Below are 17,140 nucleotides of genomic sequence, written 5' to 3'. Positions count from 1 at the left end.
GGGGCACTGTCTCCTGTTCCAGAGTTTCTGTTAAATCAGCCTCGATTAATCAATCAGCACAGAAATCACTTGGAAGTGGAATCTTTGAAAGCCAAACTCAACAGTGCCTTTACTTCAAGAGATGTTTCTTATTTTAAACAAGTTAGGGCTGAGAAGATCAAAGGTGTACTTTATTTTAAAAAGCAGGTTTTCCAGAATAATTTACAAGCTTCACATGCAATTCTGTGTGGCTCCAAAAGGTAGAATCACATGTGCTTGGTTTCATGAAGTGTCGAATTTCCCATATGTTCACTCATTGGAGGAAATAACTTTCAGGGATGGGACTATGCAATTACACAAATTTATTGTTTTAAAATAATAAAACACATCAGTTGAGGCGTGAGATTTTACAGTACCTCCAAATAATGGCGACTAGTCACGAGATTTAGAGTTACATCGTAATTTATAACTTTCTAATCCAATAGGCACTTAAAACGACACTTTGTTTTGGATTAATGACCTATCACCTGTGGCACTTCTCACTGCAATGCAGCTATGCCTTGACCAATAACTTCTCATGTCACGTACACACAGATGTCTCTATTATACCATCTAAATTCTTAACTTAAACTATATAAAATCACACTATTGTATTTAAAACCCTCCACCAGAACACCCAGTGCACATTTTTACTTATAGCTATAGGAACACAGGCTTGTGATCCTTTTGCTTAAGATCTATAAACCTCTGTCAATTAAGCCAGACCTAGTCTCTTCTAGGGTTGTAAATCAAAGCCTCCTTTAATTGCAGGAGTTTCTACTCTTCTGTCTCACACAATGAGGCAATACAATTTTCGCTAGGCCTGGTAGAGTGATGATCCTATTTCTGGAGCCAAGACTGGGTTTCTTTTGGTGCAGGTTTGTACACCTGCGGTTTTTCTTTGCCAAATAAACACATTATTGAGAAACACAGGTGATCAGATGTTCTCTCCCTGCAGCTGCCATGTTCTTGCTGTGTGCTGTGAAAGTGCCAGAGGCCATTTCTGACATGCTGATGTCCGAATTTCATCACCCAGAAGCAGTGCAAAGACTGAATGCCATTCTTAAATTTCACACACTCTGGAGGTTCAGGTATCAAGTGTGGCCAAGGATGGAGGAGGGAGCACAGCAGATCTTTAAGGTAGGTAAGAGACATGAAGCATAATGATGATATTTACAGCTTGGCTTGTGGGTCGATGTATAATGACAGACTGCCATGAAACGTCCTGAAACCCTGTTTAGAGAAAAAAATGATTGTATAAGTCTCACTAGTGGGGGAAGTGATATGAAGAAGTCTTGTATAAAATGGGGAGAATAAAATGGGGACTCAAGTCAGGAGAAATACCAGAGAAGATGTGTGTAATACGAGGTGTTACAGTCCAGGGAGATACGGAGATGAGAAAAATTTGCAGAGTTAATTTATATCTTGGGTATTTGTGCTCATGTTTAATTAACAATACTGACAATAATAGTTTGCTGTAACAAAATGTCTTTCATGGTTTTTTTTAGATTCCTCCTCCAAGTATAAACTTCACTCTGCCTTCTCCTGTGCTGGGGATGCCATCTGTGCCGATGTTTGACCCTCCCTGGGTCCCTCAGTGCAGCGGGAGTGTGCAGGATCCTATAAATGAAGATCAGTCGGTAAGCAGACATCCTGAGAGTAAGCACTGTTTTTTCTCTCTAGAGGTGTGCAGTAAATTAAGCCAAAAGATGCGGATTAACCTCTGACATTGTCTTTTCCAGCTGGGAAAAAATCTAGTATAGTTTGTGTAGGATACAGAGTTTTCTACATGGGCATCAGGCTTTTCTGTTTGTTCACTGAGGTGCTGTACTGCACCTCATATCCCCGTGAGAGACACTAACTTAGTCCTTAGGAGCACACAACTTCTCTCTCTCCAAGAGCAGATTTTTTCAATAGAACTGCCTGAGAGAAGATTTTGTTTGCACTGGTTCATATGGTGTCTCCTGGGAGATGCTTGCACCAAGGCTTATTGTAGGCTTATCGCCAGGAAGTCTTCTGGTGAATCTCTGTTCAGCTGACACTAGTCTGGTTTATATTTAGAAACTGAGTTGCTGAATGTCACTGAGGTGAAGCCTCTGTCAGGAAATGTGTGTGTATCTTAACTAACATCTCTAGGCTGTGTTTCTTCTCTCTTCTTCCCAACAGAAGTCATTTTCCGCCCGAGCTGTGTCGCGTTCCCATCAGCGAGCGGAGCATATCCTGAAGAACCTGCAGCAGGAGGAAGAGAAGAAACGCCTGGGCCGGGAAGCCAGTCTTATCACTGCCATCCCCATTACTCAGGAGGCCTGCTACGAGCCATCCTGTACACCAGGCTCTGAGCAGGAAGAAGAAGGTGTGCCCTGGTACCAGGAACTGCATTCCAGGAACCTGAGAGCATTTCCCACCAACACAGAGCACTGCTTAGGGCAGTGATGTCCAGAAAATTTGATTCTTAGTGTTAGAAAGGTCCCAACTATGTCCATTTGTTGAAGAGTCCAAGTCATTGAGAAAAAGTGTATTTGAAAATTAATGCAAGAAAAAGGACAAAACCTCAGATGTAATGAGTTCTTACTGGGTGATAAGGACACTGACCCCATCTGCCTCAACTTCAGTGGAACTTGCCAGCATTTAGTATCTCAAAGTTCCCAGTTTCTTGCAGGAGTTAACACAAGAGAATGTGCAACACTAGGAATGAAATTTGTCTTTCCTAAATCTAACTCTTTATTAATTAAAGAGTGGGAAGAATTCCTCTTTGGCAGTATCTGTCTTAAGAAATGGAACTTAGGATATACTGAATTGCCCCTGGGGTTTTCTGCCTTTATGGTGAATAGTGGGGGAGCTCAGATGACCTGATCAAGCTCAGTACCAAACTTTCAGAGAGCCAAAGTTACATGACATGAATCACAGTAAGCTTAGTCTGTGGGTATGGAGTTTACTGGCCCAGGCTAACAGAGCACAAAGACTTCACTTAAGGCCTTCCAAGGTATGTGCCTTGAGCGGAGGGTTGATCAGATCTAAGCATCCACTGGAAAATCTGTGAACAGAAATCCCATTTCTTAAGAAAAACTAAGCACCAGCAACAGTGATGGTTAACAGGGAGTGGATGAAAATAAGTATAACGCCAACTCTGTTACAATGTGATGCACCAGAGCACTGAACACTCTTACGGACCAAAGTTCTGCTGTTCCTAAAGCATGAGCAAATTACCTATCTGACTGATCTCTATAGCTTTTAAATTGTCCATTTTGAGTGTTACCTGACTTGACTTTTCAGTGTTCTGATTTGGTTGTAATTCCTGTCTGTCAGAAAATTCCCTAAAGTCTGTTGGCTGGATCTGGATTGACATTTCATGTTCTCTTTGTCAGTAGAAGAAGTTGCCAACCTGGCCTCCCGCCGTCTCTCTGTGAGTCCATCCTGCACCTCCAGTACTTCTCATAGGAACTATTCTTTCCGCCGTGGCTCTGTGTGGTCAGTGCGCTCAGCAGTCAGTGCAGAAGGTGGGTGACTCCACTTTGGAGTATTGCCTCCTAGGATTTCATTCACTGGAAGCCTTTCCTGTTGACCTATAAAGCTCTGGCATTTCCTTTTGCCAGATATATTCCCAAGCTTGAGCCACTTTATGAGTTACTGCCCTGCATTATTTTATTCACCCCTGCTGTCACAATAATTTCTTGCAATAATTTCTCTTGCCTCTCATGTTCTATTTGGAGAGTAGTGCCACAGAGAGGACTCTAGCTGAAAAAAGCAATTTTATCAAAAGGAACTGGGTTGCCTACAAGAAAAGAAATCTAAATTGAAAAATTATGTATTCACAATGAAAATTCTTGATCAAGAAATTGGCTGGAGGCTCCATTTCTACTTGGAGATAGCAGTAAACCTGTCATGCTTGCACAGTGAACAGTGTTCTGATCTTTGTTCTTTGTGTAGAGCCGCTAACATAGATGTTTATCTAACCTGCCTGGATAGTAGTACAGTGTATTCCGTAACTCCTCTTCTCTTCTTCTTACTGCTCCAGATGAAGAACACACTACCGAGCACACTCCAAACCATCACGTGCCCCAGCCACCTCAGGCTGTGTTTCCAGCTTGCATTTGTGCAGCAGTGCTCCCCATTGTCCATCTGATGGAAGATGGAGAAGTCCGGGAGGATGGAGTAGCTGGTATTGACATTGACTAAACTTCAAGGGATTGTTGCTTAAGGATAGCAGAACCAGTTTCAAAACTATTTTAATGGAGATTTACAATAGAAATGTATCTTTGTAGGGTTTTTCCTTGTTTTTCCTCCATAATTTATGTTTGGCTTTGAGGGGTTTTGCCCTTTCAGGACCCAAAAAAAACCTCTAATTCAAAAGAAATATTGAGAAGCTGAAAAGGATCTAGTGGGGGGATACAAGGATGGTAAAAGGCCTAATACAAGTGTTCTTTGAGGAGTACTTGCAGATGCTGGGCTTGTTTGGCGTGCTCCAAGGAAACAATGAGTTAGAAGAACACAGACTTAGAGGTTACAACTTGGAAAGTTTGGGTCAGAAACTGGGAAGGAAGTTCATCACCAGGAGCATAATTTCTGCTGATTCTCCATGCATAGGGGTTATCGAACCCTGGTTAGTCATAGTTGACATACCTGGTGTAGGTGACAGTCCTGCTCCAAGTGGGGCTTGGACTGAAGATTTCTGGAGATCTATTCCCACTCATATTTTTTTCTTCCTATGACAAACAGAACGCCACCCATATACAGCTTGAAGATTTTGGTTATGGTCTGTGATATCTTTGTAAAGTAATAATATTTGTTTTTTCGAAAATGTTAATACATCATGGACTGTTCTGATTCCTTCATTTCTCATTGCTCATCATGTCAGCTATTTAACTTTCTGTTGCATTTAACTTCCTGTAACATTTAACTTCCTGTTGCATTTTTTATTCAGTTTTAGGTGGATGTAGTCAGCCCTCTAAACAATGTATGTGTCATTTTGTGATCAGGAGCTGAGTACTGAAAACAAAATAATGAATGATTCTATGTTGTTGTTAACCTTCAGAGGTTTGCAAATAATTGCACTTCCGGGAGTTGATTATCAACACAATTCCCTGCTGACTATCCAATACTGTTCACCAACACCAGATAAAATCACTTAATGAATCACCATGAAATTGAACCTATGTACACGAACAAAAAAGTACATTAATTTATATCTTTCAGTTGCTGGATTTTGTCCATCTGGAGTTATGAATCTAAAGAGCTATTTCTTTATTATTCCTTAAATACAGTGGTGAAGTGCTTCCTGTCATATCACCAGTAGTTAGGGAAGGTTCAAATATTAGACCTGTGATTATTATTACTGAGATCACGGCACTGTTTGCCAGGAATCCTGTTGCATCAAATGGGGCCCTGGTGTGTATCAGTATAAAACATAACAGAGGAAGGAAGAAGACTAGGAATGTTTTGTTTAAGTATACCAGTTCAAGGCTTTTCCAAGGGAGATGGTTCTGACCTGGTTTCCTTTCTCTCTTACAGTAAGTGCTGTTGCTCAGCAGGTCCTGTGGAACTGCTTAATTGAGGACCCCTCTACAGTTCTGCGCCACTTCCTTGAGAAGCTCACGATCAGCAATCGACAGGTACACTCTGCCTCTCCCTAGCAGGTGTAAGAACTTCGTAGAGCAGGGGAGAACAGCTGCCAGCAGAATAACTTCTAGAACATCAGTGGAGAAGAACATTTGCTATTATAATGCAGCATGTCATAATTTGGCTTCAGTCTTTATCTGCTGGTGTAAACAGGACACGGCTGATTTATCACCACAAAGGATCTGACTTGCTCCAAGCCAAGCTTTGAGCAGCTGTTTGGTGAACACAGCATAGGCAGTGTTGCCTTCACTCATGCCACTCTATTTGGCTTCTCTGAAAGATCGGGAAGCACTGTGTTTCCATAGCTTATTAAACTGCTTCCAAGTGCATGGCTAAGATTTATGGAAGAAAAGCATACTAGTTCTGACTGGTTGGAAGGCAGGGAGACTCTTCGTATCACTTTCTCAACTGCCGATTTAGTGTATGATATCAGTAGTATCACTGGCTTCAGCTTTCAAGCCACTACCTAAGAACTGAATCTGAAATGAATATTAAACCTGAGAAATGTCAGGAAAGGCTGTGCTTTTGTTCCTTGAGTATGAATGTGTCAGTGGACCTACTATTCCTGAGACTTCTCAACCATTGTCCACAAAGCTTTTATTTGAGTTCAGAAGGTCACGTCTGTTTCATAGAATTGTTCGGGTTGGAAGGGACCTTAAATATCACATAGTTCCAGCCCCTCACCACAGGCAGAGATACCTTCTACTACACCAGGTTGCTCAAACCCCCTTGGAATCTACCCTTAAACACTTCCAGGGATGGGGCATCCACAACGGCTCTGGTCAGAGAGGTTGTTTGTTCAGTACCTTTGAGAAGGAAGCTTGTAAGGTGTCCAGCCTCAGAGACCTCTAAGCCATTGCAATCTGCTGTTTTGCCATCTCTTTGTAGGCCTACTCTGACCACCAGTACAGAACACAGAGAACAGGTGTATTTCCCTGGGAACTATCACCAGGTGTATCACTGCCATGGATTGTCCTATGTATATCCATGCCCACAACACTGGCTCTAATCTGCTGTGGGGTTAGAGGATAAGTTAAAAGACATTTGTGATACTGTCTATCTCTCTTCAGCTGACAGCGGGATTCTGTCCCTTCTATAACCCTTTCGCACCATGAGAAATGTCTTCGTCTACATTTAAGGCAGGCAGTCTCCAAAAGAAGGGAAGTTAGATTCTGTCCACACCTCCCACTCCGCAGCCACAGCTATTGAGGTGAGACGAACTAGATTTCACAGATCATCTGGGTAGTCATCAGACGGATAATCACAGGGACAGGAGTGCACAATCAGGATGCTACAGTCAGTACAAATTGCAACAGGAGGTACTGACCTCTCTGAGATAAAATGAGAAAGACACTGGCCTGGGTGCTGTGCCTTGGGCCTTATTTTGCAATATGTGGGAGCAGTAAGAGATGTATAGTTTTACTTCATGCATTGAGAGACAGAGCTGAATAAGGGACTATGGAAAAAAGGGAAGAAACAAAGCAAGAAAGGACAAAAGGGAGAAATCTGTTCTTCATTTTTTGATGAGAAGAAAAAACATGTGCTTTTCTTCCAGGACGAGCTGATGTATATGCTAAGGAAGCTTTTGTTGAACATCGGAGACTTTCCTGCCCAGACATCTCATATCCTCTTTAACTACTTGGTGAGTAGCTTGTGGGCCCACTGTGCAGCCAAGAACCTCTCCTCTGCCTTCGTGTGTGCAATAAATGCACTTCATTTTTCTTACTTTTACTTTTCTTACTCTCATAGTTCATATCTGCTCCTAATTGTGGGTGTGAGTCACCAGGCTTACACCAGCCTTTCTGGCCTCCTGGGGAGAGGAACAGGAAGCTTTCTCTTTTTAATAAACCCCTAAGCAACCTGTCATGGATTTCTGAACTGAACCTCAGCCAGTGAGTTCTAGACAGTTAGAAGGGTCCCAGCACCAGAAAACTTTAATTATTTTACTTAATTTGGGTTCAGAAAGTGCTTTGCTGATAGACAGTCCTCTTGGAGCAAACCTAGCAGCTTCTTTCAAGATTGTGGACAAATGTTGTAGTTAGGAGATGAAGCAGACAAGGTGTATGCATCTCCAGGGAGCCTTCTGTTGTTTGTGATTGTCTACATGGCAGCACTTCAGAGCAGAAAGAATAGGAAGTCTCTAACTGCACACATTCTGCCTTTTCCTCATCTGCAGTGGTGTTTAAGGCTATACTGCAACAGTATGTTTTGCCCCCAGTCCTCATCACTTCTAGAAAAAGGAAGAGTAGTACAGGCAGATTGTTCTTTAGTATCTAAAATTTCAGGATGAAAGTTGAATGAGTTTATCCCTCTGAATGAAGAAAGGTAGAATAATACTGTTATTCTGTGTTTATACAATGCTCTGCACAGTTAAAAGAGTGTGTAAAACCTGATATTCCTCTTACTTATTACCTGCAGGTAGGATTGATCATGTATTTTGTAAGGACTCCATGTGAATGGGGCATGGATGCCATTTCTGCCACTCTTACCTTCCTTTGGGAAGTGGTGGGTTATGTTGAAGGACTCTTCTTCAAGGATCTCAAACAGACCATGAAGAAGGAGCAATGTGAAGTGAAGCTGTTGGTGACTGCCTCGATGCCAGGTATAAGAAATAAGTCTATAAATCTCCTTCACTTCAAAGTTCATGGCCCACTCTACCAAAAAGAAAATGCATCAGAACTGGATCAGAAAAAGACCTATTACAAATGGCTGCATATTGTAAGGCAGTTTTCCTTCAGTTGAGTATTCAGTCACTAAATTCTACTGCTACTTCCTTGAGATACAAAAAACCCCTGTAAGAGCTCTAAAAGAAGCAAACAGAAAGTGAATTAAAACAGTATTTCAACCCACAGTTTTGTGCCAGTTGGGCTGTGAAAGGCTGGCAGGATCATCATTCAGACTCTGGGAATCATGAGTCAGATGAGATACTTTGCTGATAAACAGGTTCGACTTTTTATGTATGTTTCTTCCTCAGAGTTGAAAGTTGCTACTAAAGCCATCTTATCCTTTAAAAACATATCAATTTCTCATCAACTGTGGAAGGGTGGGAATATATTAACCCTACTTAATGGTTCCAGACAGGACTCACATGGTCTGTCTGCCTGTCCAGGAATGAATTTTAAGTACCACTCTTCCTCCATGGGCAGTCTCTTGAAATTGAGTTAATTAAAGAGGCCAGGGAGAATGCAACTTTTCTTCCTCTAGGCACAAAAACCCTTGTCGTGCACGGACAGAATGAGTGTGACATCCCAACGCAGTTACCAGTCCACGAGGACACACAGTTTGAGGCTCTTCTGAAGGTAGGAGTGAGTTTTTGAGCTGGACAAACTGCTTACATTTACCTGCCATACATGTATGCCAGCAATCCATTCTGCCTGATCGTCCTGTTCCAGTGTCAGGGAGGGAAGTTCTGCTCACAGGCATGTCTGTCTCCCTGTGAGGGGAGCTTGGTTGCAATACACGGGTTCCCATGTTTAAGGATAATAAAAATGCTCTGAACTCACAGAAAGCCCAAACCCCACAAATGCAAGCACATTTGGAGACACTGCAGCCTGTTGGGTATTTCCTGTATACTTTTGATAAATACATAAATCATTTAAATGTTTGGTTTTATCAACACTAGAGACAACAGATTGATTGAGATCTGAGTGAAAATGATGGTTCAGTAGCCACAACGATATTTTGGGATCCAGGAGCTATGTGGTCACTTCTTCTTTCTGCCAAAAAATTCCTGGGTTGTTTTAACTGAGCCACATAGGAAACAGATTTGTAATAGCCTTCAGTTTGTCTGACTATGTTAGATTTTACTGGAAATCACATCTCAGTGTTTTGATGGGTCAGAACTTTAGTGTCTCTGTATATCACCTATCACTAAATCTTGATAAATACCCAGGCCCATATGGCTCATACAGTCAGACAAATATGTGTGATATGAAGACATCGAGATAAGTAACATCAGTGTTCACGATTGTGATGTCTGCATGCCCTGATTATCACAAACATACTCAGGTACTTCATGATTAAAAAAAGAAATAATTAAAGCCAAATTAATAATTAATGTGCCAGTCTGATTGAGGCATGCATGCTTGTGCCTTTATAGATTATTAGATGGATATTCTTCTTTCAGATGTGGTATTTGTACAAAACATCTAAAAAGTAACAAGGTATTTTGATTTCTTTCTTTTCAGGAATGTTTGGAGTTTTTTAACATACCTGAAACTCAGTCTTCTCATTATTTTTTAATGGATAAGCGTTGGAATCTCATTCATTACAACAAGGTAAGGCAAAGATCGGGTCCACGTGATTTCGTTCTTGTGACTTTTCATCTTGAACAAGCAGCCTATAAATAGCTCTGTCCTGTGGACTTCACATCTTTAGTTATGTGTGGTGAAAGATTGGAGTTTGAGAGAAGAGGGAAGAGGCAGAAGAGGGAAGAGGCTGAAGAGGAGTCCCTTGCTCTTAAGTCAAGAATGTCTAGTTTTCTTAGAAAAGATCAAATTTCTCTTCTGTTTGTGCTCTTTCACAATGCCTGACACTGTCGGAAAGCCCCTGCCCTTCAGAAAGGGCTAAGGGCCCTTTATTCCATTCTGTTGAGTGATGCCATAGTGATTACATTTATTTAAAATACACTTTTTTCCTTTCCTGGCAGACCTATGTCCGTGATATTTATCCTTTCCGGAGGTCAGTTTCTCCCCAGCTCAACCTGGTGCAGATGCATCCAGAAAAGGGTCAAGAGCTCATTCAGAAACAGGTATCTTACTGTCACCAAACACCTCTTCCCAGAAACAAACCCTGAAAATAATTTTTTTTTTTTGCCTTTAAAGGCTTTCCCTCATGCTGCATGCAGATTAAGAGCTTTGCTGGAGAAGTAGCAATCAGCATGAAATCTGCCTTGGGGCCACATATACTGTACATTATTGCAGGAAGAGTAAATAGTGGGATGTGAATTCCCCCTCCCCCACTCTGTCCACCCAGTTTCCTTTAGGTGGATCATTTTGCATTCTCTTATACTTGGCCAGAAAAGCTTCAGTTGCCTCAGCTTCAGAAGTTGTTTATTCCTTTATTTAACATGACCTCTGGGCTGGGGAGCAGGAATTATCTACTCTACTTTTCTCTCTTTAGGGATTGTTACCTGCCTTTCTTCCTTGTCCTGCTCTCAGAGGTCAGACTTTATCACAGCTACTCCAGAGGGACAGCATTATGTGTTTGGTCAGGGGAATATCTGCCCTCAGAAGAGCACTGTCCTCCCTATCTTCCAGCTTTGTGACTTGATGATCTGTCCTGCTGATGTTCTGCAGTTCCCAGGAGCTCTCCCTTAGGAACTGCACCCTAAATAGAGTGGCAATGCAGTGCTTTTAATGAATTGCAAACGCCTACATGTGTTTAGGCAGTGAGACATTGGTATTGATCTTACACTGCCTTTAGAAGCCACATGTCGCAGTAGCACAGAGCTAAATGTTTAGAGAAAATTGTTGTAACTGTGTCTGCAGAGGATGGTAATAAGCAGAAAATTAAAAAAGATATGTGGGAATGTGGTTAAACATTATGCATTTGGTATTAACAGTTGTATTTTTGTAGCCAAAAATCAGGTATTGTAGTTGTGTTTTTACTGAGAGTAGGAAAATATCATCAGGAGTGGTTATGAAAGGCAGCTATAAAGCTGCTTAAGAGCTACTAGCATCTAAAATAATGGAAAATATAGCTAATGCAATCTCATATGTGTATGGCACAGAATAGGGCAGTATTTCGTGTGCTGCATCTGTCAGTAGAAAATCAATAAAAATCTGAACTTACTTGGAATCAACTTGGTTGCTTCTTTAACAGAAATTAGTCTGGTTCAAAAAGATGTCCCACAAATAAATGAGTTTAATACACCCTATGTGATTCAAAAATATTAAAATGAGCTTCCCATTTTTGTCAGGGCATTGTTTTACTTTCCACATTTTTATATTTAGAGTACTTGGAGCCCAAATTATTTCTAAGGTTAAACTTGTATCACACATTTGCTAGCCTCTCTGTAGTCATACAAGATGTTGCTGGAAAACATCCAGCTTCAGCAAATAAAGCAACACTGTAGTAACCACCCACAGAGCAGCAATCCATGGAAAAGTATTTTTTTTTGTTGCTTGGTTGAGCACCGAATTTTGAGCTGAGTGCACTTCAGAGCAATGTCACAGCACGGCAGGTGAAGCTGATGTTTGTCACATGTTAAACCACATGCTTCAAGTTTTGGTTTTGGCTTCATCCCAGTAGCTACAAGCCGTCTCGAAACTGCTTCCAAAGAGAGTTGCTTCTGGAACTAAACATCACTCTGCTTTAATGGTTACTTCTAGCATCAAAATAGAAATAGAATATCTAGCCTGGCTAGTCCTACCAATCACAAGTTCAAAGTAGGCTGGTAGAATGGAATTCGGTTCCCCAATTGGTGTAAACAGGAAGTGATAATCTGAAATCAAGCAAGATTTTGCTCCTTTGCAGTAACACTGCAGTAACAAAGCAGAATCTGGTCTGCTTTGTTTTATCATCTACTTTTTCTTTTACAATCATACATATACTTTCCATGGCCAGATGTCAGCCCGCCTCATCCCAGAAGGTAGATAGCAATTCCAACTTCTTGTTGACTGTAGTCTAAGACCTTGCAGAGAGGAACTACAACCATATGGCTTTCAGTTTGGCAATGGTTTCTCTGACCACCCTGGGGCTTACATTAATCTACAGAAAAACCCATGGCAAAGTTGAAAATTGTTCTGCAACCACTTAGGGTCCTCCAGAAGACTGAAATAGAAAATGTTATTAGTCATTTTTACAAACACAATCCATCTTTGCAGAGCTGGGCTGGAGAACAGTGGTCACACAAATTCTAGTGAGAGGGTGCAGCACCAGCCCTGTGAATTTGATCATGATCCTCTGAGCCATGAGTGCAGCATCCCTCCCATCAGAGAAAGCCGTGGAAGTGAACCTGATGAAGTGCATATACATTTCAAAGAGCTTTTGAATTAGGCTGATACCGATCTTTGTCTCTTTTTCTCTGCCAGGTGTTCACCCGCAAGCTGGAGGAAGTGGGGCGGGTGCTGTTCCTGATCTCACTGACGCAGAAGATTCCTCCAGCCCACAAGCAGTCTCATGTGTCCATGCTCCAGGAGGATCTCCTCCGCCTGCCTTCGTTTCCCCGAAGTGCCATTGATGCTGAGTTCTCACTCTTCAGTGATCCCCAAGGTATGATCCTTCGGCAGCTTTCCTGGAGTGCTGCACAAGGCCCAGAAGGTTTCAGTGCCTCATTTGCCTTAGAAGCACGCAGGCTTACCACTTTTCTGGAAGCTGATGAATCTCTTCCTACGGAAACTGATACAGACCTGTTGGTTTGTAAGCACAGCAGCTGAAAGAGCTTCACTGTTAGAATTCTCCAGAAAAGGCTACTTTCTTTGGACCCAAATGAGAATAAGTTTTAATTGAGTATTAAAATCATGCATGAGACTACCCAGAAAGGTTTGCCTGAAGTCCTTTACTGTCTGCTTTGAGGAAGCAATTGACATCCAATGAAGACTAGGCAAATTCTGCAGCAGGGATAAGGAAACAGTCCACAGAGAAACTTTGCTCTGAATGTAAAGTAGGGTTTCCAGCCTGATGTTAAATAGGTTAAATAGGCCATTTTTGCACAGTGGTAAGCATTGGCATGTTCTGTAACAGCCATTAAGGCACTTGATTTCAGAAGCATTATTGTAACACTGCATCAGTCTCCTATGATGTGTGGGACACCTGGAACATAAAAACTGAGCATAAATCTGCACAGTCTCTGTGTGAGGCAGATGATGCATGTACAAGCTCAGATCTCCCATTTTTTAAGAGAAGGGTGTCCAACCAGCAGATTAGTGAGCTGTGATATTTATCATTCTTTATCTTCATACTGAAGCTTTCAGTCAAGGTTTGCTCAAGCCCTGTGGGCACTTATAGAAACTCAGGCTGGGTGAAATAATTTTAAAAAGGCAGAAGGACGGTCATTGTTGTGGGATGGTGCTTTGCAGGGAAGTGAGGCTGGCTGTGGTGGACAGAGTTGACTGCTGTTGGTGTTGATTACTCTCCTCCCCTGCAGCTGGGAAAGAGCTCTTTGGTCTAGATACTCTTCAGAAAAGCTTGTGGATTAAACTGCTGGAAGAGATGTTCCTTGGCATGCCCAGCGAGTTCCCATGGGGGGATGAGATCATGCTGTTCCTGAATGTGTTCAACGGTGCCCTGATCCTGCACCCTGAGGACAGTGCCCTGCTGAGGCAGTATGCTGCCACAGTCATCAACACAGCCGTGCACTTCAACCACCTCTTCTCCCTCAGCGGGTACCAGTGGGTGCTGCCCAGCATGCTGCAGGTGAGCTATGCCCAGGAGCAATGCAAGGGAACTCTGCCAAGCGAGCACTGTGTCTTGCTGACAGAGAGCAGCTTTAGGTCAGACCTTAGGAAGAAATTCTTCCTGTGAGGGTGGTGAGGCCCTGGCACAGGTTGCCCAGAGAAGCTGTGGCTGCCCTATCCCTGTGAGTGTTCAAGGTCAAATTGAACAGGGATTGAAGCAACCTAGTCTGGTGGAACGTGTCCCTGCCCATGGCAGGGCGTGGAACTGGATGGGCTTTAAGGTCCCTTCCAACCTAAACCACCCTGTGATTCCATGATGGAATTGACACTTAACAGGGAAACGTTGATCTGCTGAGTCCTCATGAGAGCTTTTAGGTGCCCCAAGAAGGCAACAGTGGGATGGCCCAAATTAGCTTTCTATTCCCCTCTTGAGTAAATTACATTTTCTGTTCTCCTTTGTGTTAAGTAAATAAATGTCTGTTTTCCTTTCTGTGTATTTCTGCACAGAAATTTGAAATTTCTGGACAATTTTTGGACCTTGGGCATCTCTTCGTGGTTTTTCCTTCAGGGATGGCTGAAGTTTGGGAAATAGTTGAAATATCTGGATTTACTACTTGCTGATTGAAACTAAATTATATTCACTTTCTAAGTACAAAAATAACTCAAAATGTTTATGAAAAGCTGCATGTTGTCTTTTCTTCTGAGTGATGAGAAATATTGGAAGTGTCAGAAGTGGAGTTTCTCTTCACTTCAAGATGAAAAAGTGGGCCTCTTTTCCTTTTGATTCTTGAAAAAAAATCAGCTGCTGAAAATAAAATTTTAAAAAATAGTTCTTTTACAGACAGGATTATTCCTGCAGGGCTCAAAGACAGTATCTAAGTAGAGATTTAGTATTATAATGCAAATACAGAAAAGAATCATCCCTGTACATGTTCATTTTCACACAGTTAACAGAGCATAATAATTAAGACCAGTGATTACTTTAGCTATCTAAGCAAGCTCTGTAGTAACTGGAAAGTCTGATATCCTGCCTTACATGATTAGATAAGTATTAATTGGATCCAGGTCAGCAGTGCATGGGTCTATTAATGAGAAACAAGACATTTTGAAATAAAATAGCCTAATAACATAATTTGAAGTCCTCAACAGTAACCACTTCATTTTCATATTGAGAGAAATTAGTTTGTAATTCTTTCCTATCCTCACTCTCAATTATTGTCAACTACTGAATTATTGAAATACCACTCCTGGGAGGTTAAAAAAGCAATTCCAAAAGAAAATGCAAGTGCTGCTGAGCTTTTTGGTTTTGCAGACTTTCATTTCTCTGTGCCAGACACCTAAGATCAGCTGGTTCGTTTGTGGTCAGTTCTTTTACCACTTCTGGGCTTGATCCAGGCACTAACTGAAGCTCAGTTCCTGATGCATACATGCACATACTCCCACACAGCTCTTTTCTTGCAGGTTTTTCCATTTTCCTTGGTAAAATGCATATACAGCTAATTATTTCCCTTTTCTCAGCTAAAGGAGATACTGCTGGTAATTGTCTGGCCTCATCCTCATGCTAGAGGGTTCTGGTTGTATTAAAGCTGTGCTAATTTCCTCAGCCTACCAGGGCACTGAAAAGTCTCTGCAGAGGTCTCACACATAGAAGTTATTCCTAGGAATTCATACTATTTACATAACTGAGAAATAAATCCCACCTTTTGGCAACATACTGTCTGCATGGTTCAATGGCCAGCCCTGAAGGAAATGCCACTCTAAAAACCTTGAAATATTTTAAAAGTGGGTGGCACTGTCACTATGTTGGAGGACAGAGCAAGAGTTCAAATTGTCATGACAAACTAGAGATGCAGTCTGAAAAAAAACCAAGCCCAAACCAACACACCATATTGGTCAGCTTAGACCTTACTTTTGAATCTTCAACCACAGAATGTGGGAGGAAAAGTAACTGATTCAGTGGCACCTCAGCAGGACAGAATATTGGAGTTACAGATCTGAAGCCAAACATGAATCAACAGCATCCTTCTACTGAAGGATAGAAGAGAAAAATATCTCAAGTGCCAGTCGGGGTTGACTACAGAGATTTGTATCATGTGAAAAAGATGGAATAATTCTGCTTTCATCAGCAGCAGTCCTGACTGGACGTACTGGCTCTATCCAGCTCAGAGAAAGCATCAGTTAATTCAAGAGACTGCAGGAAAAGAGGGATGTTCATGTAGAAAGCATGTCTTGTGAGAAAGGACTGGAAGATTTGGTTGACTGAAAAATATGAAGATTCAAGAAGAAAGTACTAACTGGCTTCTAACATGTAAAGTGCTTCTAGGAAGGAGAGGGAAGGAATCCACCTTGATATGTAGGACAAAAAATATTGGACTAATAATGTGAAGAAGGTTCAAGCAGGAAAGGCAAACTTTTTTCCTAAGGATATTTGGTCCCTGAAATGCATTGCCAGGGATGGTGGTCCAGTCTCCGTCTTTAAAAGTGTGTTAGACAAACCTATCAGGAATGACAGTGCTGTAGTTGATTCAATCTGGGCTTAAGAGGTGAAGAGCTCTTCCACTGGAGTATTGCCTCCATGTCCTTTTCCATGTGCTCAGGTGTACTCCGACTACGAAAGCAACCCCCAGCTGCGCCAGGCGATTGAGTTCGCGTGTCGCCAGTTCTACGTCCTGCACCGCAAGCCCTTTATCCTGCAGCTGTTTGCCAGTGTGGCCCCTCTCCTAGAGTTCCCTGTGAGTAAGAGCCATTCTCTTGTCTCGGGGGGGGGGGAAGCCTGTGTGTGCAGCCACTTGCCGTCAGAGGTCGCAAGGAGAGAACACTCGCTGCTGCACAGAACCAGGTCCTGAGTTATTTCTGCACACTTCTGTGCTTCACTTGATGGAGCGGGGTGCTGAGATAGCAGGCTGCTGGTGTCCAGGCCAGTAAATGTGGTCTCACTTTAAATTTCAGTGTATAAATATATTATAAAAGGACAATAATGACTTGTAACTCTTTAAATGCAAATCCATTCTTAGACTCCAGCAACAGGAATTAAAAGCTTAATGCCAAATTTTAGTACATGTGAAGTGTAAGATTAAATTAGTCATGTTTTGAAATATTCATTAATTATGTTTTAACATTTTAGTGAGTTCAGTCAAGTTAATGGAAACTTAGTTTGAAGTGGGGCA

The 17,140-nt window shown here is 41.9% G+C and overlaps 1 protein-coding gene across 19 annotated transcripts in view; it reads left to right on the top strand.

Moving 5' to 3' along the window:
• The window catches only part of LOC121661329 (protein unc-80 homolog), a 146,427-nt gene that overhangs the window by 91,828 nt on the left and 37,459 nt on the right, over window positions 1-17,140 (top strand). For 16 of the 19 annotated variants that reach the window (XM_042021374.1, XM_042021382.1, XM_042021370.1 and 13 more), the window contains 14 exons: window positions 977-1,158; window positions 1,527-1,658; window positions 2,185-2,371; window positions 3,384-3,515; window positions 4,034-4,177; window positions 5,527-5,627; window positions 7,190-7,276; window positions 8,053-8,236; window positions 8,839-8,933; window positions 9,822-9,911; window positions 10,283-10,384; window positions 12,669-12,849; window positions 13,724-13,992; window positions 16,571-16,705. In XM_042021374.1, coding sequence (XP_041877308.1) covers window positions 977-1,158; window positions 1,527-1,658; window positions 2,185-2,371; window positions 3,384-3,515; window positions 4,034-4,177; window positions 5,527-5,627; window positions 7,190-7,276; window positions 8,053-8,236; window positions 8,839-8,933; window positions 9,822-9,911; window positions 10,283-10,384; window positions 12,669-12,849; window positions 13,724-13,992; window positions 16,571-16,705 — 2,021 coding nt within the window. The remainder of the gene's footprint in view (window positions 1-976; window positions 1,159-1,526; window positions 1,659-2,184; window positions 2,372-3,383; window positions 3,516-4,033; window positions 4,178-5,526; window positions 5,628-7,189; window positions 7,277-8,052; window positions 8,237-8,838; window positions 8,934-9,821; window positions 9,912-10,282; window positions 10,385-12,668; window positions 12,850-13,723; window positions 13,993-16,570; window positions 16,706-17,140) is intronic. The other 3 variants (XM_042021367.1, XM_042021377.1, XM_042021375.1) reach the window with 2 other exon arrangements.

This window comes from Corvus kubaryi, unplaced genomic scaffold (genome assembly GCF_017639235.1).
Source record: "Corvus kubaryi isolate FWS band 111438036 unplaced genomic scaffold, C.kubaryi_AGA036_p1.0 37142, whole genome shotgun sequence".
Taxonomy (NCBI): domain Eukaryota; kingdom Metazoa; phylum Chordata; class Aves; order Passeriformes; family Corvidae; genus Corvus; species Corvus kubaryi.
Note: the sequence above shows the minus strand (reverse complement) of the source record. Positions and strands in the feature narration are given on the sequence as shown.